This window comes from Martes martes (assembly GCF_963455335.1).
Source record: "Martes martes genome assembly, chromosome: 11".
NCBI classification, from domain to species: Eukaryota; Metazoa; Chordata; class Mammalia; order Carnivora; family Mustelidae; genus Martes; species Martes martes.
In genome coordinates this window covers 49,652,402-49,672,855 of record NC_137899.1, presented here as the reverse complement: position 1 = coordinate 49,672,855, position 20,454 = coordinate 49,652,402, and the positions used below count along the sequence as shown (strand labels likewise).

The 20,454-nt window shown below is 35.0% G+C and overlaps 1 protein-coding gene across 1 annotated transcript in view; it reads left to right on the top strand.

Moving 5' to 3' along the window:
- The window catches only part of AGMO (alkylglycerol monooxygenase), a 204,718-nt gene that overhangs the window by 110,983 nt on the left and 73,281 nt on the right, over nucleotides 1–20,454 (top strand). Inside the window, exon 4 of the mRNA XM_080819132.1 lies at nucleotides 12,023–12,126. Coding sequence (XP_080675258.1) covers nucleotides 12,023–12,126 — 104 coding nt within the window. The remainder of the gene's footprint in view (nucleotides 1–12,022; nucleotides 12,127–20,454) is intronic.

Below are 20,454 nucleotides of genomic sequence, written 5' to 3'. Positions count from 1 at the left end.
ATAGCAGCAATGGCCACAGTCACCAAACTGTGGAAAGAACCCTGTGGAAAGATGGCCTTTAATGGATGAATGGATAAAGAAGATATGGTCCAGGAGTATTATGCCTCCATCAGAAAGGATGAATACCCCACTTTTGTATCAACATGGATGGGACTGGAAGAGATTATGCTAAGTGAAATAAGTCAAGCAGAGAGAGCCAATTATTGTATGGTTTGGCTTACTTGTGGTACATAAGGAATAATACGGAGGACATGAGGAGATGGAGAGGAGAAGGGAGTTGGGGGAAATTGGAGGGGGAGATGAAGCATGAGAGACTATGGACTCTGAGAAACAAACTGAGGGTTTTGGAGGGGTGGGGGTGAGGGGTTTGGGTAAGCCTGGTGGTGGGTATTATGGAGGGCACATATTGCATGGAGCACTGGGTGTGGTGCATAAACAATGAATTCTGAAATTAAAAAATAAAATAAATCAAAAAACAGCACTACAGGTGGATGGACTCCAAATTTGTTATTCTAACTTCAAGACCAGAGGGGCAGCAGTACACCATATAAAAATATTTAGTAATTTTGAGGAACTAGAGGAGAATGTCCTTTAGTTTGAAAGCTATCTTACTACTTTAGAATTTGACATGTCAAATACAGTTTTTAAGTTTCTTCATGTGCTCTCCACTATAATTTTTCTAAAATGTCAAAACTTTAAAAAAAGAATATCTTCCATTTTATTATTTACCTTCACAAGTAATAATGTTCTTCTGTGTTACCTTTGCCATTCAACATTTTTCTTCATAATTTCTCATATATATGAATGTTCTTATTAGTAATAAAACCAACTCTTAGGCCTTCTTGCTGCAGTGTATTAGAAGAAAATATCACGGCTTATGTGAAGTCATTCATTTTAAAAATTCTATTTATACAGAAATATTGGTTTTTGTCCTGATTATATGATCAGCCCAGACCTGTTGACCTATTTAAAGAGAGGTCAAAAGGATACGAAAAGACACTGAGATCTGCTTCTGCTTTGAGGTCTCTTTGGGCTATTCTCTCTCCTTGCCAAGATGATGGTGATACCATTTAGAAAGAAAGGACAGCAGGGGAGAAAACAAGATAATGAAATTGATTCAAAGCATAATATGTATGGAATTCCCCCCAAAGGAATTCAGACCCAGAAGTCAACAGAGACCTATAGACTGAAATATTTGGAAGCCATCAACTTTTGAATAAGTGGTTATTGAAGTAATTTTAAGTAATAGCACACCATGAAAAACAACAAATGTGAAGAGCAAAAAATGGATGAATAAAAGGGAAGAGGTCAGGGAAATGCACCTGGCCTGAGAAAAGAAAAAAGAGAATGGGGAGCAAGGGGAAAGGAAAGCCAAAGGAAGAGGTTTTCAAAACAGATGCAGTGGTCAAATATTTCAGAAAGTTCAAATAGAATGACAACTAAAAGAAGTCTAGTTTTGACAAGAAAGAGACCAATAAGGATTTTGGAAAGAATTAAGTGATATTAAGAATGAGTTTAACAGGGCACCTGGGTGGCTCAGTGGGTTAAGCTGCTGCCTTAGGCTCAGGTCATGATCTCAGGGTCCTAGGATCGAGTCCTCATCGGGCTCTCTGCTCAGCAGGGAGCCTGCTTCCCTCTCTCTCTCTGTGCCTGCCTCTCTGCCTACTTGTGATCTCTGTCTGTCAAATAAATAAATAAAATCTTAAAAAAAAAAAAAGAATGAGCTGAAGAATGAATGAGAGGTAAGGAAGTAAACAAACTGCTCTTTTAAGATGTTTGAGGAACAAATTAAAGAAATGGAAGGTCAAGGGATCGTGTTTTACAAAGTGGAATGTTTCATTATGATTGAGATTAGGGAGAAGGGATCAGTATAAAGGGAAGGGGAAAATTTAAAAAATATTGATTTTACTAATGAAAATACATTTATTTAGTAAATAAAATAGTGTCACTTGTCTAGTGATTAGTCAGATGAGACAATTTTTTATAAATGCAAGTTTAATCAAAAAATATATTGGTGTCTGGGGCGCCTGGGTGGCTCAGTGGGTTAAAGCCTCTGCTTTCAGCTCAGGTCATGATCCTAGGGTCCTGGGATCGAGCCCCGCATTGGGCTCTCTGCTCAGCAGGGAACCTGCTTCCTCCTCTCTCTCTGCCTGCCTCTCTGCCTGCTTGTGATCTCTGCCTGTCAAATAAATAAATAAAAATCTTTAAAAATATATATATATTGGTGTCTACTATGCAAAGACACAATGAGGTGCTGTAGAAAATACAAAGATGGACAAATTAATCTCTCTCATTAAGAAGCCTATAAAATAGAAGAGGATGCAAAATAGTAGAGTATTTGTGAGGCCTAGGAATAATAAAGATTGTATAATAATTGTGGCCAGGAGAGCAAGAAAATTACATAGGCAGTGGTCCTTGAGAGATAGAGTATTTTGACAGGTCCTGAAAAGATAGGGGGCTGTGAAAGTCCTGAGGGTGTTCAAGCCCAGAGGATGGAGGGAACACAAGAAAGAGAAAGGGGAAACTACATACTTTTTTCATGTAATATTCCTTTGTCACAAACTGTTAATCTTCTGATTTTACTTTAGTCATTTCAAATATGTAAAAGCCAGTCTTAGTTTGTTGGCTCTACAAAGCAGGTTGTGGGCTGGATTTGGCCCATAAATTAATACTGACCCTTACATGAGATTGTGAATAATCTAAGGGCAACATATCATATACATAGATGTCACACAGTGAATATTTCCTGATAGTACTGAGGCACTGAGGACTCAGAGCAGGAAAGCAAGCATGGATTATGAAAGAAAGGAAGCAGGTGATACAGTAGATTGATGGGAAGCCCAAAGTGGAATCTCACTGGCGACAGGAGGGAGGAGAAAGTCATGATCAAAGGAACAATAATCATATTACAAGTTCAGAAACAGGAATTATGGGCAGAAGAAAATGAATTCTGTTAAGAAACAGCATTTGAGTTTGAAAGTCATATAGCAAAGGGGCCATGATTAGGGAATCTAAGAGGTAGACTACGAGGTTACCGCATTAGAAGAGGAGGGGATATTCTGCCACATAACCACTTCCATCTTTCAGTGCCCATAGGTTTAAGAGTATTACATGAACCTCTTTTTCCAATATTAGTGGGACAAAATAGTCCTTGGCATCCTCCCAAGTCAGACATACATTCAGATTTAAGGGGTACTTTGAGGGGGACAGAGGAAAGGACAAAATAACTTGTCAGAGTAACAACATTCAGTTCCAAGATGTGTCAATAAGTGGTAATAACAGAGTGAGGAACAACAGTTCCAGTGTATAAAAGAAAATCCTTCAGGTATAGACTGTGTCCTCAAAAACCAGTGACAATGATAAGCTATGTCAGAATGACATCATTCACAAAGAATAAACTGACTTGTTCCAGTTGGGACATTCAGTTTGGGTTCACTCTGTCACCTTCATTGGACACCATAGCATTTCTTGTATGTCCAGTGGTATTGAAAGTTTCTAACATAAAAATCATACTCATTTGCTATGACACAGTAAAGACTGGTTTGAAAACATAAAGGTAAATAGTAAGGTCAATAGAAAGCTCTTATTATTGGCAAAGAGATACTGGTAGATTTTTGTTGTTGTTGGAAGGTAATCTGCATTTACTCATGGGGTTTATCCGACAGAGAGAATGAAGACAGATTGCAGCCACTTTCTAACTAGTGGCTTCAGTGCCATTTTTCCTGCTTTCCTGTCTTTTCCTGACAACCCCTGGTTGCTTTGTCTTCCTATTCACTTCTTACGTTGCTCTCTTTTTAAACTTTGGAGGTTATTTGTTCTTAGATTCTGTGACTTGTAGAGACAAATTTTATAAAATCATTGCTCCAAACATAATACAGCCGAAGTTCATTGTATCTCACCACAGGTAAGCATGCTGAAAGAAGGAGTATCACAGAGAGCTTGCCAATCCTAGCTAACTCTGTTGACCTAAAGAGAGCTCTTCTCCCACGATTTCTGACCCCTGCTTGTCCTACTTGGGGTATTATGAATGCCAAATATATGTCATTAAATACTCTGGAAAATTTCTTGCTTTTATGAGTTTATGAAAGTGTGTGCCTTTCTTAGAATCTGAATAAATTTTAAGAATCTCATAATAAAATCACTAATTTCACCAAACTCAAGTCATGACATTAATGTGGCTGCTGACAACCAGGACCCTTAGGCAGTAGAATTTGGTTTTATTCAATGCATAAGTAATTTTCATGAGACATAAACATTGTCAAATTTGTAATTATTTTGAAATGTAATACTGTCAGCTTTTATTTCAAAGGATTTTTAGCTAATTCTGCTAACTTTTTCAGGTAGGGATAGTTTCCTTATGGACATGGCTAATTTTCCACATAGGTTGAAAGGTATGGAAATCTCAACCAAAAATATTTCTTCATTGGCCTCTTATATTTCTGGATATTTCAGTATGTGTGCCACTTAAGAGTATCTTAGTTCAATGATATGTTTTCTACTGAGTGTGGAAAAGCTCTTTCCATGCCTCAGCAGTGATATAAATCAGGATTCTGTAGCAGATTACCCAGCCCATGCCCTAGGACCAGAGAAAGATAAGTTCCAAGTGAAAGAAATCTAGGTGGTTACTTAGTCTTGACCAATATCTACACACAAACTGACAAGGAGTAGAAAGTATAAATGGAGAATGACGGAGCTTAGAGAAGGAAAAGGGTACATTGTCTTATTTATAGCATTATTTTCAAGCAACCTTGCATATAACCTTGTAACAGAATGGACAGTAAAGTTATGAGAATGAAGTCAGGGATGACTCCAGGTGGCAGAGGAAAGAGAGGAAAAAGCCACATGATATGTTCTGGATTTCCTGTAACCATCTCTTCTAAGCAGTCATTTCGGAAGTTTAGTGATAATAAAATATATTATCTTGAGCTATGCTATTTGAAGTTTGCATTTAGAAACATAGGTAGCAAGAAAGAAAGAAAGAAAGAAACATAGGTAGCAGTTTGCTTAGTATGCTATGGAGTGCTTTCCCTATTGAAGTGAGTCTGTAGGAAGAACTGAGTACTGGAGAACATAGCTTTGTATTAGGTCAATGGCATTGTTGGTAACCACATCACATTCATTTGTACTGAGAGCAAAACTTACTAGTGGGGATGTAGTAGAGGTAGTTAATTGAGTTATAAGAAATCCCAGTGACTTAAAGCAAGAAAGACCTATTTCTCACTCACATTCTGGTTAAGTATGGGTGAGTGGAAGCACCCTCCTCCATGCTATGATTTAGAAATTGAACATCCTTCCGTCTTTCCTTTGTCTTTGCATATAGAGCCCAGAGCACCAGCGTCCTCTGCTGAATATTCTGTATGTTGTTGGCAGTTGAAGGGGAAGGGGAACAGAGAGAGTGGAGGAGGCACAGGTGTTCTTTACCTCATCCTGAGGTTACACACAGTATTTCTACTCACACTGCATCACTGAGAATCAGTCATGACACCCATTGAGGTGCAGTGGGGGTAGAAAATATAGTTTCTGCAACTAATAACAAAAATAATTAATAAGAATAACAATCATTACTTCCTGTAGGCAAATTGTTAGATCCCATTGTGTCTCCATTTCCTCATCTATGAAATGGAAACCATACAATTATCCTTTTATCTTCTAGTGTAGCTGTGAGTGACATATGAATTAGTACATGTAAACTGCCTAAATATTGCCTAGTACATGCTAAGCACTTTTATAGGTTCATAATCATTGCTGTTAATATGATTTGTATTATAACTGTTAATTAATCAATCTCATCTTTGAGTAAAAACAGGGAGGGACTTTTATGACGGTTCTAACCATTGAGTCAAGTAGGCAATGATCAAAAGTTGAATTGCATGAGATACTGTGAAATTTCATTTTGGGAACATTGTCAGTATAGAAAATAAAGGAAGGTAGAGAACTGGTTAGTCATTCAAACACAGTAAAGGTAATGCCTTCTTACATTCCATAGAAGCCCTGATTATAATACTCTTTAAAAAGGTTTTATAAAATGTCAACTACAAAGTGATGCAGAAGATGTGCAATTTACACAGGATTATGTATATTTTAAGGTACATAAAACCTTCCTGGACCAGTCAGTCCTTTCTATACCTTTTTAAAAATTTCTGTTTGGTTGCGGGTTCTTGGTGGGATTTTCTTTTCCATTTTGTGCTTCTGTCTCTTAAAATACCTAAACAAATATTTGTACATAGTAGAGATTTAATAGATTAGTTCTAAATAAGTCTTTATTTTTAAAAATCTACAATTAAAATGTAACCTTATTAAATTTAATTTTAATTCTTAGACTTTCCCCAATGGATTTAAAAGAATACAACGGACATAAATGTGGAGGTATCAAAATTCTAAAATTTTAAGATTACATTTCTTTTTGTAATGTATGTGAATGTGGTAGTTAGTAATAACATACTTATCAATATGATTTTAATTAACTTTACCATTTGGTTCAAATAAGTCAGTAATAAACATTACATTATTTTTTGCTTATGCATTGTATAGAAATAGAAGTTTGGGTTGGAAAAATGATGTAAATTCTTTTTTTTTAAATTAATTTATTTATTTTAATAAACATATAATGTATTTTTATCCCCAGGGGTACAGGTCTGTGAATCGCCAGGTTTACACATTTCACAGCACTCATCATAGCACATACCCTCCCCAATGTCCATATCCCCACCACCCTCTCCGGTCCCCTTCCCCCCAGCAACTCTCAGTCTGTTTTTTGAGATTGAGTCTTTCATGGTTTGTCTCCCTACCAATCCCATCTTCTTTCATTTTTTCTTTTCCTACCTTCCCCCAAAATGATGTAAACTCTTATGGATTTTTTTTTTTTTAACTTCATACTGAAAAGCTGTATCTGCTTTTTTTTTTTTTTTTTTTTGGCCTGGTTTAAATTTGAAAAGAATATAAACATATAAATGGAGAATTCTCATTCTAAAACTCTCCATGATAGACTTTAAAAGCTTCCATTTGAATATACATTTTTTGAAAAGTATTAAAGTTTCAATTCCTAGAAAGATTAGAGTAACTGTTTAGTGTTTGTGACAATTTTAGTGACATCATATTACCTCCCCTAAAGAAATGATTTAATATCTACATGTTGCCAACATTCAGATAAGAGAAAAATTTGGTTAGTTCTATATCTGAACAGTTTCTCTGATGCTGAACATCTGGATATATGCAAAACGTGTTGAACAAAAATGTGGAGGTCCAGCCAACTTGTCAATTTTATTTTCATTGATTTGACATTTTGAGATACACTTAGTAATTTGTGTTTTGGTATTAAGTGGGCAAAGAACAAATTACAATAAAATACAACAAAGAATACCAGTCTCATTGAATGAATTGGTATTGTCATCAATTTTATCATCACAATTTCATATGCTGTTATAGGAAGAGTATGAAGTTGTATTAATAAAATTGATGATATTGGTAATTCATTCAGTGAGTGGAGAAAGGAAAGTGAGGGCATTTTCATTGTTATTCAGTAGCTGTTATATTTTCATTAGACTTTAATAGCTTGTCTGTTTCTAACTTTATATTTTCTTAGCTCAGTAAATTTCTTGAAATCATTTATCAATCATATTTGGAAGAGATCAGAAAACTTTTAAAGATTTTTTTTCATTTTAAAAGTGGAAAAGTTCAGTGTTTTATAGTGTTAGATTTCTTGTTAAAGGGGATAGACAGTTGTCCCTATCCAATATTGTCATTCAGTAGTGCATTTTGAATTCCTTTAATGTCATTTACTTATTGGAAAGTATCATCTGAGGCTCAGAAAATACTTGGACCCATTTACTATCATTACTGATGGGAAAAAAGAAAAATTCAAGAAGGGTGTGAATATATTAAGTAAATCGTTGCTGAAAGAGAGGGAGAAAAAATTCCTTTCTCTTCTTTAGTGAAACAGTTTTTCCCTTCACCCTTTCTATTTCATTTTTATTATTTATAAAATTAAAAATTTAAACCAAGCAATTCCATGAGAATGTTTACAGTTCTCATGTTCCACAGTAACAAAATATGCTAAATGTTGCATAAAGTGTCGCTATCACCCCTTTCTGGATGACAAGCATCACTTACATTTTACAAATATGCCTGTTACATTTCTGCCTTCATAACTTGAGGGCTTTCCAAATTATAAGTGAAGACAACATCATCGCCCCCCAACGCTGACCCAAGGCTTTCTGGCCTGTCCACTAATGAAGATTAAATAGTTATCCTGTACCTGTGAAAATTTCTTATAGACCTTTGCTTATGTCTCATCTACAGGGTTATTCGCTCCATCCATAGATGACAAAGCACTTACTTAGACAAGAGACTTATTGAGATACATTTTAAGTGTTTAACACACATAGACTTCTTTTTTTTTTTTTTAAAGGCTTTATTTATTTATTTGACAGAGAGAGATCACAAGTAGGCAGAGAGGCAGGCAGGCAGAGAGGAGGGGAAGCAGGCTCACTGCTGAGCAGGGAGCCCGATGTGGGACTCGATCCCAGGACCCTGGGATCATGACCTGAGCTGAAGGCAGAGGCCTTAACCCACTGAGCCACCCAGGTGCCCCAACACACATAGACTTCTATGTTAGCTTCTAGACACAAATTTCTCATCATTCTGAAAATTTTCTCCAAAATAAACTCTGTTCTTTGTTATATAGGCTGAAAATTCTTTTATAAACTCTCAAATATTTATATTGGGTTTCATCCAAATCAAAACTTTTGCTCCTCATAAGACACTGTTAAAAAACGAAGTCAAGCCATGGCATAAGAGAAAATGTTTGCAAATCATATATCTAATAAAGGACTTGTGTGAAGAATATACAAGATTTTTGAAAGCTCAATAGTAAGAAAACAACTCAACTAAAATGTGAGCACAAATTTTGAATAGATAGTTCAAAGAAAATATGCAGATGGTAAATAACCACATGGAAGATAATCATAATCACTAGCCATATTTCAGTGAAAATTAAAACTTCAATTTGATATAAATACATAGCTTTTAGAATCCCATGAGATAAATGAATTAAAAATAAAATTAGTAATGCCAAGTGTTTCCAGAGATATGGAGTACACAAACACACATATTATATTAAATTTTGACCAAATTGATTGGTCAATGTATTAATAAAATATATTATATATGTTATATAACTCTTTACTTTGACACTGGGAAGTGGCATAACAATTTCTAACTGTATCATTGAGAAGACATAATAACATACCATATGCTTGTATAATCAATAATTCTCTGGTAGAAAATAAAATTGTTATGTACTACAACTGGTAATTACATTAGTTCTTTGATAGAAAGATGTTTATTCTTAAAATACCATTTTTTTCTCTTTAATATTTGTTTTTATCCCTTAGAACAGATAATTCAAATATCAGAGAAAATGAACATATTTGTAAAGGCAGTATTAATTTTTCATTTTGTTTATAAAAGAACTATTGAAACAATTTTCTATAAAATGCATTTTTATACTCACTTTGAAAATGATTTACTTCAAGTAAGGTGCATAAACTGTGGGGGGAAAATCTTGTATTTTTTCTTGTTTTTCCTAGTTCTGAAAAGTGGCAGAGGTAAGGCAGTAGGATCCAGTTACTGTTCCTTGTTTGTACAGCTGTACTTCATTAAATGAAGGCTTGTGTTACACACAGTTTGTGATAGGAAGTAAATGCTTTTAAAACAACTGAAGAGATAGGTCTTTAACCTCCACCTTTGTGGATTCTTTGTTCCACCATTTAGCTTCTGTGGAAGTTATAGGAAGTAATTTAAATATATGTTATTACTCTCTAATTGGACCTCATCTGATTAGCTTATCCCCTTCTGAACTCATAACATGGGTGCCTTATGACAAATTTTTAAAGGAAATCCCAAAAAGTCCAACAAAAGGGACAATGAATTTTTTTTGTAATAAAGTTTGTAAGTAAGAGGCCCTGAAATGTTTAATAAAGGGTATGTTCTAAAGAGAAAGTGGTGTTTGGATTATTTCCAAACTTTGTAAGGAGTTTTAAAAGACTTAATGAGATTCACCAAATTTATTACCTGTTAATAAACTCCACACAATAGTGCCATAGGATTCTTGGTTTATCTCTTTTATTTGTAGCTGTATAAACTATCCAGTAAACCAGAGATTAAGGTTCTAGGTTATTTCAAGGATTATACCTGGGAAGTCATTATGGTCAAGTAGTTTTCATTTGTGTAAGAGCAATTTCTTTAATTGCTTGGGTAAAAATATAGGGTCACTGCTAGGAATGATTAAAATGTCAACCAGTCAGGATCTAAGTTACATATAAACTTATGGCTTATGAAAATACTTGCCCACCCTTGAAAATATATAACTTTAGACTTCTGATGGGGCCCTCTATTCATAATTCTGTTCATAATCTTTCCATTTTCACAGTATTAAGTCCTTATATCTGAGCTATCATCTATTTACCAAAATTCTTTTGCAGATGTTTGGTAACTCCCTGCATAGATTGCCTAGAGAGCATTCATTTCCTTAGTGAATGGCAGAGAAGTCATTCAGATTGGTGGGGGAGGGAGTTTGTTTGTTTGTTTGTTTATATCTGTATAAATTCACATATTTATATCTCCCTGATTTTCATAAAATTCTCTAACAAATTATCCTACCATGTGCTGGGTGTTTTAACTACTAGTATATGGCAGCTGCAAAGACCAATAACCAGAGCACCTGTGTGGCTTAGTTTGTTAAGCACCTGACTCTTGATTTTGGTTCCAGTCATGATCTCACAGTCCTTAGATCAAGCCCAGAGCTAGGCTGCATGCTGGATGTGGAGCCCGCTTAAGAGTCTTTTTCTCCCTTTTGCTCTGCCCTTCCTCCTTTCTCCCTCCCCCAGCTCATGTGCACCTGTGTCCATGCTCTCTCTTAAAAAAAAAAAAAAAAAAGGAATAACCCATGCAGTATTTCCACTCTTAGAGTCACTGTTCAGTCCCCATGCATGCCAAACTAAAACATTTAATTTCTAATCTATACTGGCATGGATATAGTGATCATGCCGCTGAGTTAATTCTATCTCCTTTATTTACAGCAAAGAACGCAATAATAGTTTAGCTAAGAACGTACTGTCTTTCAACTGAATAGACTATAGTGTGGTATCTGTAATTCTGATAGAAAAAAATATTCACAAAATGAAAAATGTGGGATTGTACTATACTAAGGAGGTCAGTATAGTGGCATATTGTAGAAAAAACTATTTCTTTGTGATGTAAATGAATTGTAAATCAGTATGTGGGAAATCTGCATAATACTTGATGAAAATAACTTACATTTCTTTTTTTATTATAAAGATGAACAGCAATTATGTGGTAGAATTTTAGAAATGGTAGTGTTTGGTAAGGTACAGGAAGAGCTGTATGTATTAGCTAATATATTTCTGTAAATAAAAATGAAATGTTATATGAAAATGTCCAAAAAAACGAAATGTTAAGTCTTAGAACCAAATATTACTTTGTTTTGCCTGTTATTCCAATACACAGATTTTGAGACTTCTTAAAAAGCCATCAGGAAGGAATTTTGTGTAATATTTCATTCCAAAATTTATGTACCAATTTCTCCCATCACATTATTCTTCCTTAATTATAAATATATTATCACATACTGAAAAATCATCACTATCCATTGACTGTATTGTTACAACATTGACAGTTAGCTTTTATGATTTGTCATATTATAATACATTAGTAATTATAGATTTTAGAAGTCATTTTAGCTTCCTGGAGGCATGTAATTATATCATACACACTATACATACTTATTTGCTATGTTTCAGTTTTCTTATTTGTTTGTAATTTATGCCCTCTGATTCCAAAAGTCACTTGAAGCAGCTTATTTTAATTATAATTATATTGGCTAGGTTTCTCAGAGATGTTCCAGATTTTTCTTCCTCACTTAACAAGAGCAGCATGCACAAGTGAAAATGGAAGTTGCTTTGTTCTTATTCTCATGGCTCATTTCAAATTATGTGTTTTGCAGAGGTTAATATCATGTGGGCTGGACACCAAACCCACCACAGTTCTGAAGACTATAACTTATCCACAGCACTGAGACAATCTGTTTTGCAAATATATACTTCTTGGGTAAGTTGTATAAAATTGGATAATTGTAATAATATAATATATTTTTTAAAGTCTCAATTGTTCCTGTTTCCTCCAAGTTAAGAAAGTGTTTTACTGAAAGGCTTTTTTCTCCTTCTATAAGGCAAGAAACATATGAAGCAACTGATGTTTTGTAATGGTAGTCTTTTATTTGATAAAACAAAGCATAACAACAAAAAACAACTTCACCTTGAGGTATAAAGCAAAGTGAGAAATTTACTATTTTTTTATTTACCATAACTAACGAGTGATATGTAGACAATATATCTCAGTTCAAATATATGCAAACAAAGTTTTCGTTTGAAACTTTTAAAAGCAGTTTTTAAAAATTCGATTCCCATTTCTGCTACTTAAATTCTTTGCTTTTCATTTACGTATTAGAGCAGTTAATGTGATGCTCAATAAAAATTTTTGCTCTAAAATATTTTTACACAAGGAAATGAGCAGACTAATGAAAACCAGAAATAGTCTCTAGTTTGAAGTTTCTTCTGATTCACTGGGCAAACCTGACCCACTTGGTAATAGCCCTCATTTGTGATTGTCACTCTTCGGATCTCCATAGCTATCCAAACTACTGCTGCTAAGAGGCATATTGAGCTAGAAGGTCAGAGTTATCGGGGCATCTGCCTGGCTCAGTCCACAGAGCATCTAACTCTTGATTTTGGGGTCCTGAGTTCAAGCACACATTGGGTTTAGAGATTACTTTAAAAGAAAAAGAAAGTCGGAGTTACCAATGTGTAAGTGCTACTAACCATAAATTATAATTATCTACGGAGGACCATAGGGAAAGGGAGGGAAATCTAAAGGGGGAGAAATCAGAGAGGAAGATGAACCATGAGAGACTAGGGACGCTGGGAAACAAACTGAGGGTTTCAAAGGGGAGGGGATAAGGGAAGGGGGTAACAGGGTGATGGGTATTAAGGAGGACACATGCTGCAATGAGCACTGGCTGTTATATGTAACTAATGAGTCATTGAACACTACATCAAAAACTAATGATGTACTATATAGTGGCTAACTCAACATGATAAAAAATATATAAGAAAAATAAATACCAGAAAAAAGTCCCTCAAAAAAATGATAATGATCTAACATTTGTATGGTTCCTTATACAAGGTACTTCTAGATATCATTTATTGAATACTTTCTGTGTTCCAGACAGTCTTCTAAGATCACTTTTTGCATTAACTTATTTGATCTTCACGGCAACTTTAAGACATAGGTACTATTATAACTTGCATGAAACTGAGTTTCTAGTTCAGTCACAGAACTCCTAAAAGGGAGAAGTTGAATTTGAACTCATTCAACCTGGCTGCAGGATCCCGAATCTGATCTTCCACACTAAATACTCTTTTATTTGTCTCTACATCGTTTTTTACTTACATTACTATATTAGATCAAGTGTTACTATTATCAGGGAACTGAAGGTCAATGAGATTAATTACACAGCTAGAAAGTGACAAAGCCCCATATTTGAAACCATGTGCCTCATAACCTATAAAAATACGTGTACTGGCAGGTGTTGGAACTCAAACAGCAGCATAGGCAAAAACAAATCTATAAGCCAGTGATGGTACAAATATATTTTCTGAAAGAGATACAAAACGAGATCCACCCCTCCACCCCCATACCATGTGTTAAGGCTTGTGTTAATTTCCTAGGGCTACCATGACAAAGTATTACAAACTGAGTAGCCCAGAGCAACAGAGTTGTGTTGTCTTGTAGTTCTGGAGGCCAGAAATCTGAAATCAAGGTGTCATCAGGGCTGTGGTCCCCCCTGAAGACTCCAGGGTAGGAACTGTTCTAGTCCTGTGTCTCTGAAATTTTTAGTTTGTGATAGTTCCTTGGCCTTTAGGGGCATAATGCCAGTCTTCGCATGGTCATCTCCCTGTGTCTACGTCCAGATTTCTCTTTTTTATATGTAAGGACACTGGTCATTTTGAATTAAGCCCACCTTACTCCATTATGAGTACATCTTAATTAATTACATCTATAAGGACTCTATTTCCAAATAAGGTTACATTCTGAGGTATTAGGGGATAGGTTTCAACACATGAATTTTGGGGGGACACAATTCAATCCATAACATACTCTGAAAAACATACGTGGAAATGAAAAAATTTATATTACATTATATATATTCCATCTCCTTATAGCTTGTGCTGGAACTCTGGATAATTCAACGTGAGGAAAATACTACCTCTCTCACAGTTGCCTAGCTCAAGACTGGTCTAGAGCTCTAGTGAATAAAGGGAAGAGGCCCCTAATGAGGGGAGGTATACTGACTATCCTCCCATCTTAAGAAATAGCTTCATTAATATAAACGTATTATCCTGTACAAAACAGGTTTGAATATGTGACTGTTTAAAATAATAATCTCAAAAATCTTTATTCTCTCCTGAGTTACAAAGATAACTTAGCGTAAAGATAACTCAAGCCTTCAGTGCTTACTTTTTGGGGGAGAAAGCCTCCAAGAAGAGATAGAGCTATATTTGAAGTTGCTCCAGGAAAATCAAATGCACTAAGTGAATTGGTTGTCTGAGGAATTACCAAACAAAAATTTTTGTCAGAGCATCACAGACTTTTTAGAACCATCAGAAGAAATCTGGGAGACAATGTATTTAAATCACCCATTTTAAAATCTACAAAATGAATCTCAGAGGAGCCTGCTACATCATACAGTATTGAACATTGCCGGTTGGAATTTGAGTCCAGACATCTGACTTCAAGTTTATGGTAATCTTTATCCTGGTTTCATTTGTGCTGTTCCCCCTATTAAGTCAATGCACTCAAAGTTACAGATTAGTGAAAACCTAAGTAAAATTCAGGTTCACACCTATTTATTGCCAGTAAAAATCCCTTTTACAACCTCATATCATCTTGCCAACGACACAAAATATGGTGAGTAAGGAAATGAGCATTGGGGGAATGCATGAGAAGCTGCTAATTTAGGGTAGGGAAAGGAGTGGGGGATTTGCAGTGTGGGGAATAAAAGGTAGAGATTGTGAATCAGCCTGGTTTTTTTTTTTTTTGTCTAGCATTTGTAGGTCTGTTAGAAGATGGCATAGGTGGTTTAAGTGTCCGTGATGGTTAACAATCTGTAATAGGTCTAGGTCTTTCTGGACATTAAAATCAAAGAACATCATCAGGTTTTTTTCATTTTCTTTGAGTCTTTTTTTTTTTTCCTTCTTTGAGTCGTTTTTAAGATTCTTTTCATTAGTGGTGATAGGTAAGGTATATAACTTGGTAGTTAGGTAACAGTATATCTTAGAACAAATAATACATGTCTTTGAAGAGAAAATTAATTTGTAAAATGAAAAACATAATTAATCTCAAAGTGTTTTTCTTTGATATTTTTCTGTGAAATGTGATAATTTTCTGTGAAAATTAGGGTGGCAGACCTGTCATTTGAAGTAGGTAAAATGAGAATTCAGCTTTTAAGAATCTCTAACCATACTTTTGTGCACTTTTTTTTAAAGCCGGTTTTAACCTTAGGTTTAACATTACTCATCCTAACAGAACTGCAATGGATGGAGTACCGTTTTAAGTGAGCTTTATTTACTATATACTGAAATAGGTGGTTTTGCATGTTACTTCAGTCTTAAACATCATAGTCTCTCCAAATAACAAAGTGAGTCTAGATCCATGGAGATATATATATCTCCTGCTATATATAACAGTGTCAAGATTAACATATCATTTTCTTCCAGCTTTATTTCAGATAAAATACCTGAATGCTCTAGTTTATATTCAAAGCATAGCTAGAGAAGTGCTAGAAAATAATAGAATGGGGTATGTCAAAGGGTTACAAGATCTAACTTGAAGGAACTCTTAATGGCCAAAATCTGGAACAATTTGAACAACAGAATATGTAACACATTGTGGAGTTATAATCCAAAGTATAAAATAAATATCTTTGAAATAAGTCCATACTGATATAGATAAATGATTGAATAACTAAATAAATGGGGACAAATATATGGGAGATAAATTCCTTTGAAGAATTCCATAAGAATTCCAGATAACATATGTAGATACTTCCCTGCCCCCAGAAAATGATGCTTAATGTCCCCCCTTACCCAGCCCTTTGATTGTAGACTATACTGAATAACTCCTGTACAAAGAATAGAGAATGTATAAGAGATAATAGCGATGTAATGGGACAGATGGTAACTACACTTGTGATGAGCATAGCATAATGTATAAACTTGTCAAATCAGTAAGTTGTATACTTGAAAGTAATATAACATTGTGTGTCAACTATATTCAGATAAAAACAAACAAACAAAACACACACACCAAAAGGAAAAATAGACAAAGGGTGAGGTGGGCATGGGAGATAACTTCAGAATGGAGAAACTTGGCAACCATAATCTCAGATAAAATTAACAATTCTACAAAATACCTAACCCTAACCTCAAAAGTATAAAATGAAACAACACAAGGGACATCTGAGGAACTCTCACAGATCAGAAAAGGCTCTGAGATGTAAAGACTATGTAATAATGCATCCTGGGTGGGATCCAAACCAGAAAAAGGACATTAGGGAGGAAAAACCTAGTGAAATCTGAATAAAGTGTGAAGTTTAGTGAAGTTTAGTTAATAGTAATGTACCAATTTGTTTCTTAGTTATGGCAATTCAGTATAATAAAATATTAATAAGAGACTGTGTAGAGCGTATGTAGCTACTCTGTACTATCTTTGCAACTTTTTAAAAAAAATTATTTTTACTAACATACAATGTATTATTTGCTCCAAGGGTACAGGTCTGTGAGTTGTTAGGCTTACACATTTCCAGCACTCACCATAGTACATACCTTCCCCAGTGTCCATAACCCAGCAACCCTCTGTTTGTTTTGTAAGATTAAGAGTCTCTTATGGTTTGTCTCCCTCCTGATCCCATCTTTCTTCATTTTTTCCTTCCCTAATCCCACAACCCCCTGCCCTGCCTCTCAAATTCCTCATATCAGAGAGATCATATAATTGTTTTTCTCTGTTTGACTGACTTCGCTCAGCATAATACCCTCTAGTTCCATCTACATCATTGCAAATGGCAAGGTTTCATTTCTTTTGATGGCTACATAGTATTCCATTGTATATATATACCACATCTTCTTTATCCATTCATCTGTTGATGGACATCTAGGTTCTTTCCATAGTTTGGCTGTTGTGGACATTGCTGCTATAAACATTCGGGTGCACATGCCTCTTCGGATCACTACAGTTGTATCTTTAGGGTAAATAACCAATAGAACGATTGCTGGGTCATACGGTAGCTCTATTTTCAACTTTTTGAGGAACCTCCAAGCTGTTTTCCAGAGTGGCTGTCTTTGAAACTCTTTTACAAATATAAAACTATTACAAAAATATTTATTAAAAAATATGACTAGGTGTACATACCTATATTTTCCCAGAGCCATGGTGGATGATATAACAACTCTAAAAAACCAAAAACAACCAAACAAAGCCCCTTAGAACTAGCAGCGGTAGTCATTGATTTCAGGGATGCCTAAAGCATCCTGGAGAACAGTGATTCAGCCAGTACTATTTTACTTGCTTAAGGATTTTATTTATTTATTTATTTATTTATTTATTGTGAGAACACAAGCCAGGGGAGGGGCAGAGGGAGAGGAGATAGAGAATCCCAAGCAGACTCTGCAGCCAGCATTGAGCCATGTGTGGGGCTCAGTCCCACAACCCTGAGATCATGACCTGAGCCAAAACCAAGAGTCAGACATTCAACCAACTGAGCCACTCAGATGCCCTCAGGCAGTACTATTTTAAAATAGTTCTGAAGTAACACTTTTTTCTCCATTCTTAATTCCTCAACCTATCACCCACTGTTCCCTTTCCACAATGCTGGCTTTGAAAAGCTGAATTGCTCTATAGCTTTGAGAAAGGAATTTCACAGACTCCCTACCACATTCAGAGGTGGTCAAAACCTGGTCCCACTTGTGTCCCCAGTCTCATCTCCCACAGTCTCCCACTGTCTCCTCATCTTCAAGTAACAATTTTCAGTTCCTTAAATCCACCATGATATAATGTCTTGTTATGCCATTGCATATCCAGTTACCTCTGCCAGGAGAATTATTGCTCCCTTGAGTGTTAAATCCTTCAAGACTCAATTCATTCATCTCTACAGATGCTTTCCAACTTTGCCTAGGTTGCTTTTTTTTTTTTTTTGGTCCCATAAAAACCTTGCATATCTCTATTATAGTACTTATTATTTGCATTATTGCTTTTCATGCCAGCCTGTAAACTTTAAAAGGTATTTTTCACTAGTATCTCCAAAGTGCCTGAGGCAGTCAGTGCTTAATAAAGGTATAGTGCATAAACTGAAAGAAATTTTTAAGTTTTATGGATGTCATATATTTGACATTATGGGTGTCAAACACTCTTCTTCGTTAAGTAGGCTAAGTACTGTATGTGAAATAATTTAAATCTGTCATTCATGTGAGTATTTTTTTATTTAAAATATCTCCAAAAATTATAGCATACGTGAGTAACTTATTTACCTTTTTGAATAAAGTATATTTTGGCGTATTTGTTTCATATATGAAGCTATAGAATAGGAAAAAGTAATCTCTACATTTAGTAGGCTGAGTATTTCTCTTAAAAGCGTAATAAATTAATGATACATGCACGGAGCTTAAATAACTAGGTTAGCTAATTTACTTTTAGTTCTGTAGTGTATCTCAGTCATTAAAATTGTTTTGCTTTTTAGGTTAGTGTTATAATCAATGTTATAAGAATTTATAAAATGTGTTTATGGTGTATTAGTAGTCTAAGAGGTACATTTTATCCACCATCAGAGGAAAGAAATACAGTGATAATACCAATTTATGAAAACTTTTCTTACCACAAGTTAGGGAACCTGTAAATATATGGTGATATTATTTTTGAGCATAGTACTTTAAAAACACATACTGATTACATTTAAGAAACATGAGGGAACAATTTACCAGAAATAAGGAAGTCTGAATCCCAGAAAGCTCAGTATATTAAGTACCTTTGCCACTCTGAATCACTTGATTAATGTTTGTATCTCAGTGATTTTGTACATGAAATGGGATAATTAATATTTGTTCTGCCTTCTTCTATTGTTATTTTGAAAATTACCTTAAATGATGAGTGTGGAAATTCTTTGGACTATATCAAGTATGACTCACATGTATAATATTGTTTTTATATTACATATAAGACTTCAGAGGAACCTTTAGTGAAATCTCAAATCTTTTATTACATTGTACTTTCTGCCAAACTACATAAGCAAAGACTGTCTTTCAATATGTGGGAGTTGGAATTACATAAAGACAAATGTGAACAAATAAAGACACAGAAACTAACAACTTTGATGTACTGCAGTCCAATACATTGGGGATAAAATTCTCATAACTCTTATGTCACAGATGGAAAGCATGCCCTGAGCTCCCCATGCAGAAAAGAAACAAAACATCTCTCAGGACTTAGCCTCAGAACTCCAAGGCATCTCTTGCCACCGTCAACCACCATTCAAAGACAGCATATAAGACAAAAGTTCATGTCCACCTATTAAATAAATGAAGTCCTTTGCTTGTTTGTATCTTGACTAATTTGAGCCTTGATTCTAGCATGCATCAGGAAAATGGAATTATTCTGTAGTGTACCAAAATCAATTTAAGATTTGGTAAAAATAAAATTATGCTCTGATATTTGGTGTTTCATTTTACAGAAATTTGATAGTCATTTGTAGTTTTTATGCTGAAGTACAAATAAAAAGACTCATAGTAAAGAGCTCTACATAAGACAGCATTATCTTCTTGCTACTTAAAAAAGAAAACTGGTTGAGATATCCCACTCTCTTTGCATATAATTATTCTTATTTTGAGACATGCATCCATTCATTTCTTTGTTTTCCATATACGGTCTTGATTGGCAGAGCTGGTCATGATGGCACAGGTAGGGGATATGAAGGGAAATAGGACATGAGGTTTGTTCTTAAGGTGCTTGCTTTCCCTGGTGGGATTCCAGTAAGTCAACAACCATTATAAATACAAGTTGTTAAGGTTTTAGAAAGAAGCCTCTGCTTTGGGAACCATGGTGGGTGAAGGGGAGCATCACAGAAGAAATATCTAAGCGCAATCTGTAAGAAGAATAAAATTTTGCCAAGAATGGGGTTGTAAATGGAATATTATGTAGAAGGAGCATGTCTTTGATAATACAAAATTCTGGGTGAAAAAAAGGTATAATAAACTTAGGGAATTGCAAATAAAGTGTATGGCATGTGTATTAGTTTCCCAGTACTGCCATAACAAAGTGCCAAAGACTGGG